Source organism: Micropterus salmoides, unplaced genomic scaffold, assembly GCF_014851395.1.
Source record: "Micropterus salmoides isolate LMB-PRFRI ecotype aquatic unplaced genomic scaffold, ASM1485139v1 Ms_hic_scaffold_6, whole genome shotgun sequence".
Lineage (NCBI taxonomy): Eukaryota > Metazoa > Chordata > Actinopteri > Centrarchiformes > Centrarchidae > Micropterus > Micropterus salmoides.
In genome coordinates this window covers 34,269,699-34,286,855 of record NW_024044348.1, presented here as the reverse complement: position 1 = coordinate 34,286,855, position 17,157 = coordinate 34,269,699, and the positions used below count along the sequence as shown (strand labels likewise).

At 41.0% G+C, this 17,157-nt stretch overlaps 1 protein-coding gene across 1 annotated transcript in view; it reads left to right on the top strand.

The window, feature by feature from the left end:
- The first annotated feature begins 259 nt into the window (after window positions 1–259).
- itfg1 (integrin alpha FG-GAP repeat containing 1) overlaps window positions 260–17,157 on the top strand; it is a 161,956-nt gene continuing 145,058 nt past the window's right edge. Inside the window, exons 1-6 of the mRNA XM_038701483.1 lie at window positions 260–520; window positions 865–949; window positions 1,156–1,286; window positions 1,406–1,463; window positions 2,747–2,824; window positions 2,959–3,053. Coding sequence (XP_038557411.1) covers window positions 343–520; window positions 865–949; window positions 1,156–1,286; window positions 1,406–1,463; window positions 2,747–2,824; window positions 2,959–3,053 — 625 coding nt within the window. The 5' untranslated portion in view covers window positions 260–342. The remainder of the gene's footprint in view (window positions 521–864; window positions 950–1,155; window positions 1,287–1,405; window positions 1,464–2,746; window positions 2,825–2,958; window positions 3,054–17,157) is intronic.

Here is a 17,157-nt window from a genome sequence, read left to right as displayed (position 1 = left end):
AGCTTGGTGAACGTTATACACATTTATTCTGAAGGTAAACTTACTTCACTTCCGATTTAGACCTAGCTAACTCTCAATAAATTGACACAACTGTCACCTGTCAAAACACCCGTGATCACGACACTGACGTAAACAAGGAAACGCTAATATTGCATTTCTTACCTTTATTGCAATGCATTCCTTCCACCTGTGTCTAAATAGCAGCTCAGATAACTAAATTTAAAATTGATATTTAATGTAACGCGTCTTTTTAATCAAAAGAAGCTGCTATTTCACCCTGCCATAAAGCTGTATGCCGTATTGCAGTTAGTGTTGTTGTGAGTTGCACTAGCTAGCAGAAGGATGAGGATATTCAGATTTAATATTTTGGCATTTTCTTTATTTTTTGTGGGGCGGTATAGCACATTTGCGCTTCAGGATGTAACAGCCGATCTTTTCGGTGCCGAAAATTATGGGACGGTGGCAGCGTTTGGAGATTTTTACTCGGATAAACAGACCGACATCTTTATCATCCGAGAGCGTATGTTAATGCTTCAGTACTCTTCCCTGTTAGCTAATTAACGTTTACTGCTTGCACAAATTATGCGTGTCGTCAGTGTCTTAAAAATATGTAGTGCTAATTTTTAATTAAGGAATGTCGCGATAATAACGGATCCAACTGTAAAGTTACCCTGACGAACATTCACCGCTATATTTCTATAAAGATTTACCTATAAGTTGGCCTACTGCTTGTCTAAAAATATGCTTCTGTGGTTCTGTTTCATTTGCATTATCTTTTTGAAAACGGCTGAAGACTGTGGTGGAGATTAAATGAGCTGTAATTGATTTAGCATTGTTATCTATGTTAACTTCTTACTGTTTCAGAGTCGGAAGTGGTGATATTCATGGCTGACTTGAAAACACCTTACTTCAAGCCCAAAGTTCACATCACTAAGGACACTTTTCCAAGGTATGCGTGACTTTCAGTGCTGTTTTCATATTTGTGACATGTGATGTCCCAATTTTCCTTTTGTTCGTCAGCACTGAGGAGGTGACTCACGTTGCAGGGTGGTTTTGTTTGTTCTTTAGGAGGGAATAGTTACATGTAAGGGCAGAGCAAAAAGCAGGAGCACCATGTCATTGGCTCTTATTTTAATGGGCAATCTTTCTGTTCAGGGGCACCATCATCACCAGTGTGGTTCCCGGAGACTATGATGGAGACTCTCAGATGGATGTCCTTCTTACTACTGAGATCAAGTCCGAGCCAACAACTGTTTACATCTTCTGGGGGCACAACCAGACATTAGGTACAGCTCTAGTAGAAGCTCATCAGCCGGGGATTGATTTATTATTTATTTTCATTTAATTTAACTTTGTTCATAGTTGTTGACATTAGAACGAAGTACCAACTGTTCATTTTCTGCAGATATAAGTGGGAGCCTCAAGCTGAACAAGACCTTTATAGATCAACCTCTTGTTATGGAGTAAGTATCAATCTCAATAGTGTTCACATAAACTCTTATTTGAATAGTTTTCTTATAATGCTGGTCATCGAAAGTAAAAGTAATGCGCCTCATGGAGTTTAGTTTAGCTAGATTTGAATGTTTCCAATTAAACATGTATTTTAAATATTATACCATGTCAAAACACACGTATGATTAGTTTTTTATTGTTATATATTATATATCCCGTCTTAAATAAGATTCAAGATGCCAGCATAATGCATAATAACGCCCCCCTCCCCCCTTATTTATGGACACTGATGTGGACAACCACTACTGACTATGTCCTAAAAAATGACCTTAGAAGTGGACCTACACTGACTGTATCGATAAAACTGAACATGATATTTATTGCACAGTATGTACCTGATACACTGTTACCCAGGGATGGGCAAAAATACATTAAAACTGTATTTTAAAATAAAATACCAATTACCCTAATTTCAAGTACAGCAACCACGCCATGAATCAAAATGAACTACTGTATTTATGTATTTCAAAAATACAAAAAATTAATTTTTCAAGATACACAAAATCACTTTGCAAACCTCTATTGGCCTATTCTGTGCCTTCACCAGTACACTGACTCGGCAGATTAAGTGGACAATGAGAGCAAAAGCTTTTCTCTGCCGAATGAGTCAAGCAATAAATCTGACAGTCAACCAGTTAACCAATCAAATATTCACATTTCACTGTGATCCCCCAGAAACCAACAGTTTAATGTTAGCTAACACTTTGCTCAACTCTGAAACACACATAATGTTTTTTAGTGCACAACAGTTGAAAACTTAACATAGACTGGAAGTTGCAAACTAACTTTAACTGTGAAATTGTTCGCTGATAAAGGATTTAGCCTAGGCTACTAAAAAGAACACCAAAACTTAACAGGAACTGTTAAGAATTGTAGCCATATATGCTAAAAAATAGAGAAAAGAATGAGAGCGGTGGAAACCTACACGTTTTTCACCTTGACTGTGACTCACCTTGGAGTCTGGATCAATTTTCTTGTTCTGGGCAAATTACAGTAGGCACCAATCAGAGGCAGCATTTTAATGATCATCATCACATAGACTTCTCACAAAGTATTTTACAGTATTTTAGAACTGCAAAATACAAAACACTAGAGTATTTTGTTACAAAATATGAAGCCATTTTGTATTTTACGTATTTTAAATACATCTTAAATACTGCCTATCCCTGCTGTTACCCCAGTGTGTTTAATGAAGTAATTTCATTTCATTGACAAAAAAAAAATCTCCCCTCAGTTTCAATGGGGACATGATCCCAGACATTTTTGGAGTCCCCGAACCCCATTCCACCGAAGTCTGCTATCTCACCAACAGGTAATGTAATCTTCTCAAACCCTTAGAATTCCCTATTTTTATTTCTAATGCTCTTATACAGTGAATTACTTTCTAAAATGTTCTAAAAGAGTGTTTGAATCTCACTGTCGTCTCATGGTTTTTCTCCCATTTAGGATTCCAGTGTGTCACAAGGCACTGAGTTTACCTGTCAACATGCGCATCCCTCACTCTAACGCTTTCATTGACCTCAACAAGGACTTCACCGCTGGTGAGTCAGTTATGTTTAAGCAACGTCTAACCATGAGAAACAAATGTAACATGCTTTGGTTTTTTAGAGCACACAGCATACTCTTCAGGGAAGCTGTGCACAACCCCCACCGCACATCAATCAAATCACATCTATGTATTTTCACATGTATTTTGTAAAACCCTTATTAAAACTGACAAAACCTTTTAGTTTGTTATCGGCAGATTTCAAGTGTTCTTGTAACCTGCTAAACCAGTTTTTGTCTGCTGTTTCTCTCACTGTTGTACTAAAAGGGCCTTCCTGCTCTAGGACATATAACAAATTATGCCGAAAACATCTTGGAATCAAACCAGAATTCCTTCTTAATTTCTATCTAAGTGTTTCCTTTCATTGCCTCACGCTTGAACTCTGGACACAATTCTTAAATTAATAATTGCAAGTCCAGCTCTCTGTTTAGCTGTACAAATTTCTGACATTACTGATAGGCCAAAACTCTTTTAAAACAAAGAGTTTTCTGTATTAGGACAGCAGGCCGAGTGAGTGAGTGAGTATAAAAGGCCATCCTATAATGGAAGGACAAGGTTTAAGTGACTGTGATAGCAAGCATCTTCCCTACTAAAATGTCCTCATCAAGTTATTACAAAGCCTACTGCTGGGCTAATATGTAAATGCTCTCTATATGTGCCTTTCTAGTCTTTGAGACCACTCGAAGCACTTTTTAACTGCATTCACACACATAGAGTGGTGGAACAGCCACCAGGTATCTTGCCCAAGGACACTTCACCATGCCGGAGGAGGGGAGGGGATTGAACCGCCAATCTTTTGATTAACTGGTAACCCCCTCTACTTCCTTGAGCCACAGCTGCCCCTAATACAGTCACATAGTCTGTATGGCGCCTGTGTACGTTGCACCTCACATTCTTGACTGCACATTGTGCCATTGATTCATTACAACTGAGACCTAAATCCCCACCACCTTCTTTTATTGTGCAGTTTGTTCCTCCACTGTGGGCTTTCAGTGTTCCCCTACATGGATCAATAACTGTTATTAATGTGTTTGGAGAATTAAGTTCCGGATTGAGATACAAGACACAAAAATGGAACAAAGAACAACCAGTGGTAAAATGACAAATCCTATGGGGTATCAGCGCTTTGGGAGGCTGTTTTTGAAAATTCTGCACATTTAATTACATGAGACCAACATGGCTGTAGCGCAAGTGGTTTTTGATCATACAGGTCTCCTCTCAAAAGGTATACACCAGAAAGTCCCAAATGTAATCTGCAATGTCGTACTAACGTACAAATTGAAGCTATAACACTATTGAAGAAAAGCATATGTTTCCTCATTTTACTGCATACAGTTTTTGCCTGAATGTTTGATATTCATTTCAGATTTATAACTTATCCTATCAGTTCTGAAACTGAAATGTGCTCCTTTCCACACTCATGGCATCTCACACATCACAGACTTGCCTCAGTATTCACACACTAGTTTCATAGCTAACAGATAATGCTTTATCTGAGGTGAACATCAGGAAGCATCAAACATTGCTGCATCAAAGTAAGAGGACCTTATGGGTCGACTAACCAGTTGCATAGCTCTTTTTTTCTACTCTAGGATCCATAACCTGAACTTTTAAGAACCTGTCAGGCTTTGGTTCTGGGTTCCGCTTGTGTGTTATACAAAGCAGAGCATTTTGGATATGTGTCAGTGAAAAGGTGACTTTGCTTTGGATACCAGGACAAGCGTAATTTTTATGCACTTATGTTTGGTAGGCGAGTGCACTTCACTTGTGGTACAGACAATAATGGGAAAAGTGGCACTAATAATGATTGGTCACGATGATGGTCACAATTACATGTAATGACTTTTCAAAGTCATTATCATTAAATGAATAGAGGAGAGTTGGCGCAGTAGTGAACGAGACCGTCCCCACCCCAGCCCTCCAGAGCTGCAAATCATTTCTAAGCTCTCATTTCTTAGAGAAAATAATCTAGCGAGACAGCGGTTGGTCCTTCTGCCCCACTGCTTTAGTGGAAAAGATAGCACAGGTGCAGTAGAAACAAACGCAGGTTGTGTGACAATGGCTACATTGTGCCTGGTTTATACATTCTCACCAGACCAATGCAACAAAAATCTCAGAGGATGCACAAGTGGTGTCGTTGTAAACTTGATATTCACCGGAATTGCTTCCTGAAGTACATTCCACAAAGTTTCTCCTGAGGGGACTCCAGGAACCAGACAAGAGACCAAAACATATATTTAATGCCACCAATTTTCAAGTTGACTAAGAGAGAATGAAATATCCATTTTCTTTGCCAGTGAATGGAGAAATCGCTGTGTTCTTGTTTTACAGCATCTCACTCAGGTCCTTCTGCCCACAAAGTGTAGCGCTGTCACTTAGACTTATGGGAGGATTTTTTTTTCTCTGGAAACTAATCCTTGTGTTTAAGGTAATCGGAGAGGATTTAGTCATGTCATACTCACTGCAGGTATCTTTTTGCGCTGTGTGGTTTTATTCCCAGGGCTGTCACAGTTTAACCGGAGCAGATTTTAATTCATATTTAATCTGTTTAGGGATTAGAATAAAGTCAATAAACTTCTACTTTTACTACTGGTAGCAATTTTGGGCGTTTTGGTTTTAGTACAGATTGACTTTTGTATGGGCATCAATGGTTTTTACTGCTCTATCAAGTACTCTACAACAGATCAGTCAGTCAGAGCGATGGTCTGCATGTCTTGAAAGGCTCTGCACGCTTCCTTTCCCCGACACACAAACGCACAAGGACAGTGATCATTAAATCCTTGTGACTTCTTAAGTGCGTTCAGCTGCGTTTAGTTTGGTGTGGGTGAATGTGCTGCAGGAACAACAGAGCCTGAGGAGGAGAACCGGGGGAGGGGTGGCACACCCTGCTGTGCATCTTTGGATGTCAGACTCTTTGGCTGTCACCATCTGTGGGGACATGCAGATGGAGGGAGAGAGAGAGAGAGAAAAGGAAAGAAGGCAGGAAGTGACAGAGAAATAAAGCCAAGTCGGAGAGGATGAGTGGTCGGATTAATGATTTGAAAAGAAAAGGATGGTAGGAAAGATGAGGGCGGAGGGGGGTGAGCAAGGCGGTGGGTGAGTCTTCAGCATGGCTCAGCACGCTGTCTGCTGTGACCACCTGCTCCTCTAAGCATTACCGGCTGGAGCATCACAGTGTGGCTTAAGCAGGGAGAAAATGAGTTTTAAAGACAGTCTGGGTCCTGCTAGTCAAGTACAGTTGGAGGCTTTTCTACTGCCATTCATGTTCGTGAAGATTCGTATTGTCTTCATGGTATTAAGATAGTGTTAGCCATACAGTAGTTAATAAGGTTTCTAATATCATGACCACAGCCTAAAAAAATGTGGGTATATTAATATTGGAAATACTCCTTAAAATAAGACTATACAACTCAACATTACTGCGAACTACAGCTTCCAAATGACTTCAGTCAACACCTTACTCTCAGTGTTGAGTTACTGTGGGCAATAAGTGTAAAACACTTGAAAATGCAAATTGGATAAATGGAGGGGAAAAAAGGAGAGTTTTTTTTAAATCACGCAGAGGTCTTATAAGGGATCTGGCAGATACTGGGGGCCACAACGTTTCTGTGTAATGATAAAGTTCAGGTTCAAGTTTTTTTTGGTCCTTTGGCTAATGGGGAATTACAAGTCTAAGTGTGGACCATCTTGCTGAGTGTTGTCTATAATGACCGTACAGGGAAGGGCCCTGGCTGCATCTGCTAATCACAAGTTAATCACAGGCCAAAGTGAAGTTACACGGGAGAACACTAGATGACAAAACAAATTGAGACTAGTAATAAATCTTTATAATGGAAAATACCATTAAATGGTGGGACACCTTCCTTCTCATCATTTTGAGCAAAGGTCCCCATTCTCACCTAGCACTTCAGTAATACAGTGCAGTATTTTGTTAGTGTGGTCCAAGGCCATGTCACGACTCCAATCTCAATCCAGTGTCATAGCTGTAAACAGTCCCATGATAGTGTATTGTCTGACCTCACTGCATCAGCACTTACAGCAAGGAAAAAAAAAAAGAAGTCTGGAATTGTTTCCTGGCCGGTGTCAAGGACTCATTTAGCCCGCTTATTGGACTCTCTAGCCAACCAGCCTGGCGCGACGTACTGCATGTGGCTCATAATCTCTTTTGTTACTAACGTCCTCCTCCAGCCAGTGACTCTAAACGCAACACATTCATAACAGCTTTGTGTTTGTGCTCTTTTGTTTTCCGGTTATTCTGTGTCTGTCCTTTACACAATGAGGGATTTCAGGTCTCTTCAAGGAAGTTTTTTTTTTTCAGCTTATCGTATGACTTTTGTATTCCCATCAATAATACTTACACACTGTCAGTAGTCGAGAGTGTAAGGAAAGACAGGACGATGAATGGATAAAATATAAAAAGTTTAGGAGACTGTGGCTTGTAGCCCTTCGCATGGATCCACTGGCATTTTCCTCTATAAAAGTAAAACACATCTTCAACATTTTGGCCCAGTTACCCGAAGCTGGTTTAACAGTTAGCCTAGCATGGAGAAACAGGGCTGCCATGGAAAAAGTTTTATGTACAGTATATTGCTGTCTTTGCACCACAAAAGCAGATATATCATTAAGCAATGATCTGGCTTTGTAGATGTAGTTTTTCTGTTTTGGTTCCATCTCAGCGCAGTGACAACTAATTAGCAGGAAAGCGGCTTTTGCGGGACAGCCCTGAGGTTCAGATTCATACAATAGACTGCTGAGGTGAGCAGTTGCTTCAATGGCCCTCAAAGCCTCTGTAATCATGAAAGCCAAATGACCACAGGAGGTGTTCTTATCATTTGAATTGGGAGTATTCACCAATTTTAGATCTGTGTCCAATACAGGATCTTGGTAACCTGCTGGGGCCATATCGCAGCATATAAATTCAGAAAGAGCACCGCTAGGCAGGAAGCATGAGAAGAACTCTTGAAGGAAAAGGTAGTAATTGCAAAATAATTATAGATGGCATTTTGGGAAAAACATGCACAAAGACAGCAATACTGGCAAAATGATTCATTGCTAGGCAACGGGCATGGTAATGCTCAGTGCAGCATCCAATTAAACTAGCTCTGTGTTGAAGTGGCTTGTTGATTGTCTGACTAATAATGTGGTGATGGGGTGGGGGAGCAGAACAGATTTGCCACCTAACAAGGTTGGCCAAGAAGAAGAATTGATTATACAGGGATTAAGTTTACATTTGGATGACAGAGTGAGACATTTTTAATAGTCATTTTGGTAATTGGGGCACCATCACAGCGAGAGACATTCACCCACTGAGGAAGGATATCGCAGGAATTTTAAATGATAGTAATGGCAGTTCCTTTCTGTAGTAATAATAATAATAGTAGTAATGATGATGATGATGATAATAATAACAGATGATGATGATGGTGCTTTATTGCGTCCCTACTCTTGTCTTTCTCCCTGCGTAGACATTGAGTTTAAAGCATATGTTTCTGTTCCTTTTATCCAATAATCCAAAGGGACCTCTCATATATAGTACAAGCCTAGTTCAGAGATAAATTGAATGATATGCTGCCATCAAAATCAGTATTACAGCCAACAGGCTCATAAATAAAGCCCTGTCAGACAGACAGACTCTGATTCATTGCCCCAAAACATTCATGGGTTGATGCAATGAGGCTCTGGATAAAATAACTGTATTACATACTTATGCAGCAGCCTCCTAAAAGAAGAAAAAGATATGTCAAAGATAGCGTCTGTGTTGTGTGATTAACTATATTAACCCAAAAAAAATTATTGCAGATAAAATCTCAGGCTAGTGTCTGATTTGTGCAAGTCCTTTGGCCATGTTTTTGAAAGCCTGACAAACTGACAATAATGAGCCAGCATTTTTGGAAAGTTAAGTTTCCGCACACAAATTTAGCCACTTGGGCCAGCATTTCTCAGTGGTGGAAAAATAGCTTGTGTAGTGTGGATAGAAGGCCAAAACAAAAACATAATTAGTTGTGTTTTCAGTGTACACATTCCCCTACCAAAACAGAAAGGAACATATCCCAGGGCTAAACCCTCAGCAGCCTCAGCCACATGTAGCTTACATCTTCATTAACAAATCGGTTGCATTCACTGCTGCTCCTCACATTTTAAATTTCCCCGTTTTTATAGAGATTTGGAGGAAGCTCATAGGCTTGTTAGGAGCGGCTGTTGCAATGCACTAGCCCTTTGAGGTGTGTCTTTTGTAGCATCTCCGCCTCCAGGAATGCTGGCGCAGCGTCAAGTGGGCAAAAAAGACACTGTGTTTATTTTGGTATGCACAGGTGTTTTTGCTGATAAATGAATGATAGGGATAAATGAGGCAGAGCATTTCCTCTCTGATAGGCACAGCACTGTAAACGTAGTCTAATGTTATCTCCCCATGTTCTGTCCCAAAATAAATTCTCTCGTTTAGAAGAAAACTACATGTGAGTTGCTTCTGTTTAATTTACAGCAACCTGCACCAAGGTATTTGTAAAAACAAATAATGTCTGATCTTGAACAAAAAAAAAGAAAAAATCAATATATAGCAATGCCGTTCTGTCTGTTGGGCGGTCCACCATTAGGATGGATTGCCATGACATTTTGTACACATTCATAGATAAAGCCTACTGACTTTGGTAATCATTGACAATCATGACATTTCCTCTAACACAACCAGTAGGTTGTAATGTTCATGGATTGGCTCAAAACTTTCTACAGACAGAAATACTTCCCAGAAGATGTAATCCAACACTTCAGTTTCTTCAAGTATCTGCAAAACTAATACCGTTCTTATCAGACTCAGCTCTTCGGTCAGTGATTAGAAATTTGTGGCATGCTAAAACACTAAAATAGGATGGAGAACATTAGCCTTTTTTCTGACTAATGTCAAGCAAACTTTAGGAAAACTTTGTAAATGTTGCAAATTAGGCGCGTTTCCATCAACTGGAGCAACTAAACTAGGCTACACAAAGTGTAGTTTCGTCGGAAGGTGACGTTCCCCACAGCTGTAATAAACCAGCAGTAGAGTTTGCAAACCAGAAACAAAACTGTGGACCACGGATCTGAGAAAAATGGAGAGATGTTCAGGAATAGGTTCTTATTCCTGAATTGGTGGGCAACTGTACTTTAATGTCAGCTAGTTCTGGCCATGTTTCATGTTGTCCGGAGACAAAGACAAAAAAACAGCTGTTCAGTCATGTGAGTTAAATGTTCATACGTCAGAAATGTTGCCGTTTCCATCAACCTTTTCAAATGCTATACTTCAAAATGCGCATAAAAATACGTTGATGAAAACTAATGTAAGCACGTTAGCATTCTGATGTTAGCATTTAACTCAAAGCACTACTCTGCATAAGTATAGCTTTATAGCACCACAAACATGGCTCAATGTAGGGGACGCACACAGTGTCGCACAGGGGGAACTGGTGTTTTAATTTTAATTCCTCAACTGCACTGGTTTGGTATCTTGGTGACTTGCTTTGCACCCCAGTGGGAGGAGAGGGTAGAGCGATAGAGGGTGTGGCAGTGCAATCTTGGTGCCAATAATGAGCGAATCTCCCGTGGTCCGCCACCTGCCTCCTCAGAGCAGGTTGACTGCTCACCATACCCGTATTCCATAATATTTTGGTCTCTGTATTTGGGAATGGCACACCCATATGAACCTCTCTAAAATAACACAAACCAACTTTTTCATTCTTTTGTGGCATCAATGCCAGCCAGCCAGAAGAAAGATTAATGAGTGATTTTTAACAGCTCTGTAATCCACGACAGTTAGTGGTCTTCAATATCCTCTGATGACTTTTGTGCACTGTCGAGCCAAAATTACGCATGGCTGATCCACTGGTTACATTTTGTGCAAGAAGCGCCTGACTTTTGCACAGAAACCTCCGTGCTTATCTGTATATCAAACATGTTGCTATAATTCATACAAAAACATGTTTGTATGAATCAGCAGTTGAGTTGGAGAAGGACGCATTGACAACAGTTCTGTGACTCCTGTATGGCAGCGTTGCATGATTCAAAGTTTAAAAAAAAATAATTTTCTATTTTAGACTGGCCCTTCATGTAGGCCTTCATTTCAGCCTCTGTCTGAAACAAGATGTAGATGCTCCTGTCTCTTTAAGGCCCCCCTCTCAAAGCCCACTGTCTTCAGATTGGCCAAGACCTGAAGCATGTTACCAGGCTGTTGTTGCTGTTGAGCATACAGACAGCCTGAGTGTACACCGACTGAGCGTAGCTGTGCATATATGGAATACCGGCTCCGATAAGCTCCGTGTGTCGTCAAACGGAGCCATTAGTAGAAAAAGCTGTTGAAAGCAGCATTCAGAATCGGAGGAAATCTGAGGTTTTGGCTCACAGGGATTTCTTTTAAATAATTTTACCTCATTATTTGAAGCTTTGGCCGTATTTAACATGAACATCCAACTTTGTAACATTGTAGATAAGTCATAAAATATGGAAAAGCATAATAGGTCTCTTTTAAAGTGAATGAAAGTAGTGAATGTGATCTGTTTGTCACAGCATCTGGTACACCCACATATAATGTATTCTTTCTGATCCCGCCTCATATCCATGTGAAACTTGAACCTAAGATGTTTCATAGTTTCATACACCTTAGGCCCACAGAACACCAGGACGTGCCATTTGTATGGGGGTTTTTTTTTCTGAAGGCACAAACATGGTTGGCTTGATAAGCGCTGTCATCGCAGTCTGCATTATTTCATTTATATCTGTACTTTCTGATGCAAGGCCAAGTGAGTTTTTTACAACAATCTTAATATGTGATGTGCCCTCTGTAAATGTAATTGGTTTACACAAATAGACACACATACAGTAGACAAATCAAGTGTGTTCAGTGCTAATGCTATGCTCGTCAGTCTTGATGTTGCACACACCACTGATGAGCACACACAAACACACTCGTTCCAGTCCGTGGAATGAGCTTTACTATGCTTGTTACAGTAGTTCCGTGAGCAGTTTCTATTTACACATACGCACATGTGCGGCATAAAGAAATTGAGCAAAATAGGATGGAAAATGTGTGTGTATGAGAGGGTTTGGCCATAATCCTCCCTATAGCTACGGCACCTACGTTGTTCCCTGTAATGGTTTTAGAAGATTATTTCTTCCGGGAATAGCATTGCTCCATTCTGCACTGGTGTGTGTTGCCATGTTTGTGAATGAGCCGTTTTGATAGATCGGGGTGGAAGTCACACAGTGTGGAGTAGGGCTACATATTGGCTTAGAGACGGATTTATTCTGCAGAGCTTTTCACTTTGTTCCTGGCCTGGATTCTGCATTTTATCGTGTGTGTGTGTGTGTGTGTGTGTGTGTGTGTGTACATTTGGTGTGGTGGTTACGTGAGGGAGGCTTTTGGGTTTGTTAATGTGATTGTGTGCACATCAGAACTAACATCAGGTTGTAACATACAGTTTATTGATGTTCATGTGTGTGTTTGTGTATTAGTGCAATGTGCAAATGAGCATGTCTGAGCTAAGATCAGTGTGTAAGCAGTGTCTACTGGTGCACATTTGTGTGGTTGTGGTATGGTGATTTTATAATTACAGATACCGTCACTATGACCCACCCCTATGGCAACTACTATTAAGCCACCGATGATGAAGCCTCTGAGAAAAAAATCTCTGAAAGAGAAAAGAATATCTGAATAGAATATTTCAACCCTCTCAGCCGCTGTCAGACATTTGAGGGGGACAAAATTTAATATTTCACTGCATTAACAAGCAAAGTGTATGGCACAGCTTAACCTGGCTGTTCTTTCTCAGCCGACAAGGTGGCAGTACAAATGTAGTTTTTAAAAGGTTTTCTTCTGCTCCTCCTTTTGACACTATAGTAAATCGTCTTCGTGGGCTTTGGGCAAGTTTGGAAAAGCTTGTTTCACAGTTCGATGGTTCCTTGCTAGCAGAGGGACAGGGCCACATATCAATGGAGAGTGGCCAGTGAAGATTTGGCTTCAACCTCACACAGACTCCTTTCACACCTCCTAAAAGGGACAATGACATTGAGCATTTTGCTATAAATTCAGAGAAATGTACTAAAAAGCTTGTCCAGTCATGTCATCAGCAATACAGAGAATATTGTAAATGTGTTCACTTAATGTAGCCCTGTCATGGCCTTTTTGCCTGACTTAGAACTACACCCATTTAAGCATCTTGTCATAGGTTGGTTTGTTTTAGAATTGTTCGGTTGTACTGATTACTTTTAGGCTGTGCGTAGACTGCTGTCCAGTTATGTTATATTATTGAGCCTGTGGTCTTTGCAGCCTGAGGCTTTCAGGCAGACACCTTCAAGCTATTCCTGTATCACTGTGAAAGGGTAAAGGTTAGCAGCTTTTTGCTGTCGGTTCCCAACAGCTGCGGGGTGACCTTCCTGAGGATCTCAGCCTGACAGAATCAGGATCATACTTTTGCTCTTCTTGAAACTTAAAATATGATAGTGATTCTTTCAGGCTGAGTCACATTAATGGAAGTTTTTGTACTGCAGCTCATAAGATCTGGCTTTGCTTGTTTCGGTAAACAGAAGATTTTGGGCTAATGATCTGACTTTGTCCAATTCGTATCGCTTTGTATGCTGTCAATAGATTGGACTTGATGGTCTGCATATTATTATATAACCTTATCGACTTGCGTCTCTCTGCTCCCTCCATGCTGAGAGTGAGCCAGGCAACCCCTCGCATGTCTGTTGGAGGCATAGTATCTGTTTCACTGGTGACGGCTGTGACATTTCCCTCAGAATGCCAAGGGCCCTCCCTCTGTCCAGCTGAAGCATGGATCAGTTCGGGGGTTAAAGGCAGGGGGAACAAATTGATGCAAACAGACGAACACAGAGGGCTTGACTGATAGGCTGCAGGATAGCTTTATAGCAGGACTATGGACAAATATACACAAGGCACACAAACACAGAAGCGAGGAAGAGCAGGCGCATACACTTTGCGCTTTCATCCTTCTCATTCTGCCTGGTTACTGTCAGCCTCATTCAAACACCATCACACACGCATAACAACTCAAATGCAAACAGCACACAAAGTGGACATTTGTCCCTTAACCCCAATTTACAGAGCAATGAGATCAGTCGGCATGCCGGCCTTCCTTGAGCCCATCTCTCCAGCAGCCCCCAGGGGATTGAGCACACAACTGTGTGTCTGAAGACTATGCACATGTTTGTGCATTTATATGTATTTATATGTATGTGTGTCTCTTTGACAGCCAACAGGGGATAGGAGTCACAGTTTGTTTGCTGAGTAACAGGCTAACAAATAACCTGCTTGGGGGCATTAGAGACCTGAAGAAAAGAGAGGCTTAGCGCTGTCTGTCTTTTTCTTTTTTATCACTTCATCTGTGTGTGTGTCTCTATCTCATCTTTTCTTTCCTACTCTGCACTCATCCTTTCATTCAATTTTTTTTTTCAAAATGTAAACTTCAGTTGCCCCATTAACACATGCACAGATGCACATAACCCTAATGTCTTGGAGCATGGTGAAGATGAGTGAGGTGACAGTAGACATGCACAAACACACATAGCATATCAGACACTAATGCAGCAGTCGCGGTGCTGGCTGTCAGATCCACTTTGCTCTGCAGCCTGGATAAACCACCACTAGTGCTGCTGCAAGGCCTTTTACAGGTACAAGGAGGGGGTTGTAATGATTCTGCTGTTGCTGTTGGTGCCTCTGATAGCCCCTCCAGACTAAAGAAAGCATGGACAGGGTTTGGAGTGTGAAGGAGAAAAAGTCTCAGGGAAAAAGAAGAGAGAGATGGAGGTTTAAAATGGAGTTGTTTTTTGATATTGTAATAAACTTTCTCTCATCAGTTTTTCCATCATCAATTTTAGTGTCATGTTCTGCATTTTCAAAATGAATAGGCTCTGGGGGGGGGGGGTACATTATTCGTTTATTCACCTGTACAGTATGTTGTGTATGATATCCGATAGTTAAAACGTTTCAAGATTCCTCAGAATGTAAAGACAGATAAGCAGTATGAAAACCTTCCAGCTGTGTTTTCCTCTGCCGTTGTTGCTGTAGCGGTCTGTGTGATGGCGGGAGCAGAGGGCTCTGTGAGCGGGCGGCTGACCGGCCTCACACGCTCCTCCCTCGGGTTGGCACAGGCTTCCCCCGCAGCCACTTGCAGAGCTCCTCAACTCTGACAATATTCAAGCACATTTTTGTTCAGCCATCGCTTCTCGTAAAACTGTCAATATTCGAAATCTACACAGCTGATTTCTCACCTCAAAACTTCTCAGAAGTGGATTTAGTGATGAAATTCCATACGAAACTGTAAAACTTTCTGTTGCTGGCCTCTGTCTGGTGCACGCAATGATGATGCGGTGAATTGTGAATATTCTCTCTGACCAATCAGCATTCTGTCTGTTTTCACGTTACATTTTAGTTTCCCTCAGCTCGCTTGGAACCTCAACGGAGGTGAGGTGATAACAAAAAAAGTACCTGGAAGCAGGTACAGGTACAACTTTTCTACAATGGAAACCCAAGCAAAGGAGAGTCGAGTCAAAGGGCCTCCGCTCAGACTAGCTTGGTTGCCAGGGGCGATCGCTCTTTTTCAGCAGTTGCCCCCAAACTGTGGAATGACTTCCCTCCTCACATTAAAGTGGCGCCCAACCTCCACACCTTTAAATCTCGTTTAAAAACTTTTTTTTTTTTCCCTGGCTTTTAATTCACCATGAGGTCTGCTGTGGTCTTCGTAGTCGCTGTCAGTGTTGGTGTTATTTGTTTTGTTTTTATTTATATGATCTCTGTAAAGCACTTTGGTAACCTTGTTGTCTTTTAAATTATGCTAAATAAATAAAGTGGATTGGATTGGTTTGAGGGCGTGCCTGACCCCGCTAGCCACTTGGCAAGCTTTATGACGCGTTTTCATTGTGACATCACAAGTAAAGGAAGTGAAGCGCTGGACCACAAACGAGCTGTTTTCAGGCAGTTCAGAGCAGAGTTTTCTGTGGGAGATGGGAACACACTTTGGGCTGGACTTTGGGCTTTTTCACTTTGCAAACCTGTTACATGCACAAAAAAGAGAGATAACTCAATAAAGGAGAGGGAAAAAGCCAAAAAGCAGTATACCACCTCTTGAAAAACAATTGACCAAAGTGCTGAACAGGGTCAATGTCAAATACATAAATAACATTTACAAAAATTACTACATCTAAAGTGAATCACTGGGAAACAAAACAACAACACTTTAAAACATCAGAAACTACATTAACGAAGGTTAAAAGCTGCTGCCAAAAGGTGCGTCTTAAGCAGCGATTTAAACGTTTGGGTCTGTGCAGCTTTAATATGCACGGGGAGGCTGTTCCATAGGATGGGAGCGCCCACTGCAAAGGCTCTATCGCCCTTATTTTTAAGCTTTGATCTGGGGACATCCAAGAGCAGCTGATTTGTTGACCCCAGTGTTCTAACGGGAGAATGGTGGCGTAAGAGATCAGCCGGATAAGGTGGCACCAAACCATTTAGGGCCTTAAAAACAAGCAATAAAATCTTAAAATCTATCCTATAACGGACAGGTAGCCAGTGGAGGGAGGCCAAGACGGGCGTAATGTGTTCCCTTCTTTTTGTTTTAGTTAAAAGGCGAGCAGCTAAGTTTTGGACTAACTGGAGGCAATTTTAAAGATTTCTGATTTAGACCCATGTATAATGATAATAATCCAGCTGAGCCACTTTTTCAAGGTCTTTTGGAGGAAGATAGGCCTTTTATTTTAGCTAGAAGTCTTAACTGGAAGAAGCTGGTCTTGATGACTGCATTGATTTGCTTATTGAAAGTGAATGTCGTGTCAAAAATAACACCAAGATTTTTAATAGAGGATCGATTTAGGGAGACAAAGGGGCCCAAAGTGCCAAGAGGGTCACCCAGTATGTCTAAACGTCCATATGTTATGATCTGTGTTTTATCTTCATTCAGAGTGAGGAAGTTTAACTCCATCCAGGTTTTTACCTGTTTTAAGCAGTCTAACAATGGCTGCACAGAATCTTTAGTTATGGATTTCATAGGCAAGTAAATTTGGTCATCATCAAAACAGTGAGATGAGATGTTATGTTTCTGGAAAATGGAACCCAGTGGCAA